This window comes from Pavona decussata, unplaced genomic scaffold, assembly GCF_977016875.1.
Source record: "Pavona decussata unplaced genomic scaffold, jaPavDecu1.1 SCAFFOLD_27, whole genome shotgun sequence".
Taxonomy (NCBI): Eukaryota; Metazoa; Cnidaria; class Anthozoa; order Scleractinia; family Agariciidae; genus Pavona; species Pavona decussata.
The window spans coordinates 490,430-496,429 of record NW_028145450.1 but is presented as its reverse complement, the minus strand read 5'-3'; the positions used below and the strand labels follow the sequence as shown (position 1 = coordinate 496,429).

General features: G+C 38.5%; 1 protein-coding gene across 1 annotated transcript in view; it reads right to left on the bottom strand.

The window, feature by feature from the left end:
- Window positions 1–4,976: 4,976 nt before the first annotated feature.
- LOC146485164 (uncharacterized) overlaps window positions 4,977–6,000 on the bottom strand; it is a 428,948-nt gene continuing 427,924 nt past the window's right edge. The window contains exon 14 of the mRNA XM_085103552.1: window positions 4,977–5,339. Within this exon, the coding sequence (XP_084959678.1) occupies window positions 4,996–5,339 (344 nt within the window). The 3' untranslated portion in view covers window positions 4,977–4,995. The remainder of the gene's footprint in view (window positions 5,340–6,000) is intronic.

Genomic DNA, 6,000 nt, shown 5'->3' with positions numbered 1-6,000 from the left:
TGGGATCAAGACAGTTACCGTCTTGTTTAGTTAAAATGATAAAATGAGGATCCTTCATTAATTATCTGTAAGTTAGCATAGCGTTGCAATGTCTCTTAACAGAACTTTGACCGGGGTAAATTGTCTGGGGCCAGATTAACGGAGCCCCCTTAATGTAGTAAAAGTAGTAGGAAAATCGTTTATTGAAAAGAACACCTCGCAGTTCGAAGACTGAATTACGTGTATAATTTACAAGAAACCGGCAATATCTATGTATGATATATTCTAAATATTCTTTGTAACAATAATCTGTTGTTTATTATAAAAGCAGCCAGTATCCTAAAAGTAAGAGACTAATTTTGTGGCCACGGTTTGTTTGTCTTTTTAGTAAATTTCACCCTTTCCCTTTTTTTCTCTTCCCCAGTACCCCCTCGTTTTCGACCTCTCGCCCTCTCCTTCGCGCGTCTCCCTAAAAGCCCGAAACAGGCTGGGAAGCGCGTGGGAGGAAATTAGTATAAAACAGCCCGTAATAACCTATCTCCCTTCGAGCTACTGTTATACCTTCACTTCCATTGTCTAATTCATAAATCAGTCATTATGCCACATATTGGAAACAATGGTTTCGGCCACAAATTTGATACGCTTTTCTCTCCTCCATTTCTCTAATTTAAAAAACAAGTAAGCACCCCACCCTCTCTCCCCCTATCCCTGACAAAAAAAATGTTCCGATCCTTCAGTTGATCATTAATAACCGGTAATTCGAGTCCCCTAAAAAACGACTGCGTAGGAGGCTACGAAATTTAGGATTTGTCTGATTTTTACAGACAGGCACTCGAACTACATCGAATTGTAGGATCTTGCTCATTACTTTTAAGGCAATACATGGCATTGCACCCGACTACATTTAACCATTTTCCTGCGAAATCTAAAATCAGGCGATATTCCGCAAGATTGAGCAGGATAATTGTTTTATTATTCAACCCATTGATAACAAAGCACAGGTTTATAGCAGAAAAGGCGATCTTTATTTGTCAAATAAAGAAACTTGTACCATTTTCCCTCGCGCGGACCGGCATGAATGAAAGTGGCAACTTTGCTCTAGTTTGAATGAAATCGAGAGCGTTTTGCATTAAATTAAAAAATTGAGTACCCGTCTAGTGCGCCAATTGCTCCGGCAAAAATTTCCACTAATTTCTAGCCTCAGAAGCTAAAACGAAACAGTATTTTGAAGCTGCGAAGGATTTGTTCAGCCGGGCCGAGCTGAACAGACTGGAAAAGCTTTTCAACGATTTCTCGGGTGAGTGTTTCTTTGTTTACGTCGCCAGCAATTTTACGATCTTTCCTTAGTGTTTTGACAAACGCATCTAGTGCCTTGTTGCTTGCAAGAACTCTGGATCTTTTATGAAACTAACGGTTTTTCAAGCGGCTCTGATGCTTCTGAAAATAATTGCTTGGTACTCCGTCTTTTTGTCTGCCAGAAAGCTAAACTTTCTCGGATTTTAATTTTCTCAGGTGGTTATCTCCATCTCTTCAAGACGAGTCGAGATCTCTTTTAAGGATTGCGAGAAGCAATCTAAGGAAATATATGTACTGTTTGTAATTTCTGAGCCCTAGAATACGGGACAATCCAAAAGTCTAGCGAAAAATATATCAAACGTTTTTGCTGAACTGTAATTTGCCAGTTCATAAACAGAAAGGTAAGCAGTAAACGTTTAATTTTTTGCCCATTGCCTAACCATTACAATTCTTAAGAGCAAACTTGGTTGTCTTCTTTGTGTTCAAAATAAAACAGAGCTATAAATGGTTTGGTGTTCTTGCGAGGTCGTTACTTTTTGAAAGCGCTCTGCCATTGTTCTCCCCGACACACGAAAACTACATATAGGATATCTGTTATGTGCGGGCGGCGTATATTGAGCTCACCATGACCATATTTGGGTAGTGTCACAATGTGTTTAATAACAAGTATATGTACATGTATATGTATACTCGCGTGTATGTACGAGTTTGCTTGTGTCATTACTGAATAATACATCATTCTCATTTGTTCACCAGGCTTAAAATCTACATCACATTTCCTTTCATTGAGCATATGCCACTCATCAGTTGACATTTCAAACCTAGCAGTATGCAGGATGTTTGTCCCATGAACCTAGTTTAATGGCCTTAGCTTCCACGAGTCTCCTGTAGCTAACTGGTAGGGCATCCGAACTAGTAATCATAGGTTTAGGTTGGTAGTTCCGCCAGCATTTAAAGATTATGAAGCTTATGTCACCTTGCCCGGTTTCACATACGTTGAAGAAACTCTTATGGCCTCAGATTAAAGCCTCAAGTAAAGGAAATAGTTTCAACAATAAAACAAATCATGCATCCTTTACCTGTATATAAATTATGTGTCCGTCTATCCAGCTTTGCACGTGCGATTGAATCCTCCTTTGGTCTTGTTACACACGGTATCATTACCGCAGTTGTGTGTTAGGCAACCGGCGTATCTTTTACAGGGCGTCTTTAACTTCCATGCATTGTACACTTGAATGAGAGAGGGAAGAGAGAGGGGATGGAGAGGAAAAGGGGGGGGGGGGGGGGAGGGGCAAGGCGAAAAGTCCATCGAAATGTAAAACTACAGGGGTGCAGTAGCTTAACGGTTCTCCCAGTGGTGATAGAAGTAAAATAACGGCAGAATAGTTCAGCTCATGACTCAGCATTAGTACATTAGTGTTGTGGATCACTTCACTGAATTTCATCTTAGACGACAAATAATAAGCTTAGAAACATTGTAGAGGTAACTCTTATCTTTATTTCATACCTTCACACGTTTACAATGTCCCGTTTAACAATATATCTGAAATTCATAAAATACCCAACACCAAATGAAAATAATCAATGATTTTGATTATGATAATTAGACCGGAAACATGATCTAATTATCCCGTTGCTTTACTGTGACTAACAGAAAAAAAATCCCTATATTTTCAATTACTTCAATTAACCCTTACTGAAAAATTAAATTCACTTCAAAATTTGTTCCCACTGATTACTTAATACAACAGTATGTCACTAGATGATTACATGTTCAAAAGTCTTAAGACTGATACCCCCGACTATAACTCAGTTCAGATTACTTTCAAGCAAATTTCTATAAACCCTGATACATTGATGAATTGTTTTATACTAGTTGATTAAGTTCTTTTCGGTAGGGAGAATCTGCACCCAATCAAAATTTCAATTTGGCTGGCTCTACTAGTTAGTTTATCGTAAAATCATTTAAAGATTATTTTATTTTTTAATCAACAGAATTGTACTGATGCCATGATAAACAGTAATCAAATTAACAAAACTGACATTGAGTTGCAATCAAAAATCATGTTGCCCAATAGTTATAAGATAAAGTTATCTTAAATATAAACTAATTTTCAATCTTATGGTCGACATTCAAGCGATTCATGATCATAAATGCTGACTTTGTACTTCAAGAGTCTACTCCATATCCTTTACCTTATCGCCTTACTAAAGGCAATTACTTCTTTCCAAGAGAGGATCACTTAGAGACTTTTACGATTTGATCCATATATCTAAAACAAATGGATTCCTTGATGGAACTCAATCAACGACTTCAAATGATAAAAAGAATGCTATGATTTCATTCCATTGCATCATGGTACTGTTTTATAGTTTTTGGGAGAAATCACGCTCAACTACTACTGATCGCCAGAGAGAACCGATCATCTGTAATATTCCTGTGACTAGCAGACCATTTAAACGAGATTTCTGGCGATAGACAGACTCCTGCAGGAAATCGCGGAGTCTGAATCCAATTTAAGATAACAGCTAGAGTGTAAAATACATGGATATGTGGCTATTTTTACTCTTGAATTTGAGTAACAGTAACATTTAGGCCACCCATTGTAGGGTTCCTAAATGTAATCTATCCCATTGCACCTCAACGTCTACAAGTGAATTATCTTTTGGGAGACTGCAACCTACAACGTCGATGGAACTCTTAACAATCGCTTTTCACTCAGCGTGAAGAGAAAATCGATTGTTGGAGATCAACTACAAAAATTAACTTTGTTAGATTGCACACATTGTCGTTAACTATGACGCTGGTCAAATGTAAATGGCGTTTTCGCCGAAGGAATGCACTTGAAAAAGGCCCTAGTTGTTTAGTTGAAGAAAAGCTGTTTAACTCTCAGCTGGAAAGCTGCTCTTGCAATTTACACTTAATTTAGTGCAAAGCTTGAGATAAATCGTATTAACAACTTTTCGTCAAAAATTATCTCCATCGAGTGTGTGAGAAAGACAGGAGCATTGTAATAGCTGTTGCTTCAAGTTCATTGTAAGACCAAACACGTGTCTGAACAAAGTTTGAAACACTTATCTAACATAGCATTCGTCCCCCCCGTGCAATACTAGAGTTTCTTTTGTCGTCCCGCAATACCTGTTACGTGCTAGGTTATCGCTAACCCCTTTAATTTTCCAGTTCATCCCCTATCTTCAGTTACAAATTCCTTGATTATCATCACCTCTTTTTAAACCAGTTATAAGGAGCTACGGCTCAGGGCTGATAACACTAACACGTGACATAAGTCCCTTTTATAATCCGTAGGGGAAGGGGAGGCTAGCAATCGACGATAGATAACTCGATATTAACAAAATTTCACAGCCCCCCTCCCCCACCTTCCCCCGTTGAGAAAAAAAACATCAAATTAAAGTTAAAACAAAAATCTAAAATAACACAAGTAATACCTATCCACAAAACAAATCCCCCTTTATAATATTTCTATGCACACTGAAGGCCAGTACTATACAGGATAGGAATGGTTACTGCTATGAAATTATATGTGAATAAAATGTTCTTGTTATGACGTACCAATGTGCTACTTTAGTTCTAGGAAAGGGATTTTTGTGTCTCAGCTTACAGTCTTTCAGTATAGAAACATAACAATTCATTTTTTGTGATATTTAAAAACTGTAATCTGGGGTTTATACCCCAACGCCAGTTTGTTTTTTGTTTTTTTTTTAAGTTGTTTCGTAGAAAGTTTCTATTTCATCCGGTTGGAAGTTATAGGTACTTCCCCCTGCCAGGAATGTTCGTGTGAAGGTGCTGCCAGAGCTGTACCCACTGGGTGCTGCGTAGGTGTGACCAAGGTTTGTGTATGAATTTGTATTTGATGATGCGTGGTCAAATACGTAAATGTCCTGACCACCCCCGAACGTAGGTCCAAGAGAGGTGCAGCTGTATATGGAAGACCTGCCATAACTTTGATCCCCTGTTTGAGTCAGTTTCACCGGCGCCCATCCTGGCTTGTTTACCAATGAAAACAGGAAAGCTTTCGAATCATATATATAAGCACAATTGGAAACTAAAAAGAAAATAAAGAAATTAAAAAACAACAAACTGACACATACTTCTGATGATTACCGGCGTATGGAGTAAAGGTAAAGTCACACTTCAGGCCTAAATGGCCCACACAGCGGGTCGGAGATTAACCTGATCACCTTAGTATGAAACAACTAGGAGTACTACTCCAACCCACCTACATCCCCTCCCCCCTGAGTAGCACAGTCTTTTGCCAATGCAGAGTTAAAGCTACTCTCTGACAAAACTACGCGACAATGTAGAGATCAGCTTAGTCTCGAACCACTGACCCTTTGAAATCCAACCCGGCCGCTTACCGTTTCCAGTTGTTACAAAGAATCACCCAGTACCCGGTTAATAACCCAGGTTATTTAAACGAGGTTTAGTCGTGGATTTAGATAAAGCTTACCCGTGGTTTTTGGAGTAGTCGTTAAAGCCTGATTTTGTCTTAAACAACGTCTAACGTAACCTCTGTTTGAACAATCGGCCTAAGAGGTCTAACACGGATGGAGTAAAATACTTTCACCTTGTACATCTGAATTATTCTCTCTGATTTACGATTTATTTTACTACTTTTCGACGCAACCCGATAATTAGCTTTGAGATATTCTAATCCAAAAATAGGGTTTAAACTGACAGTGAAGGCTTAAGCCAGCGACACACTT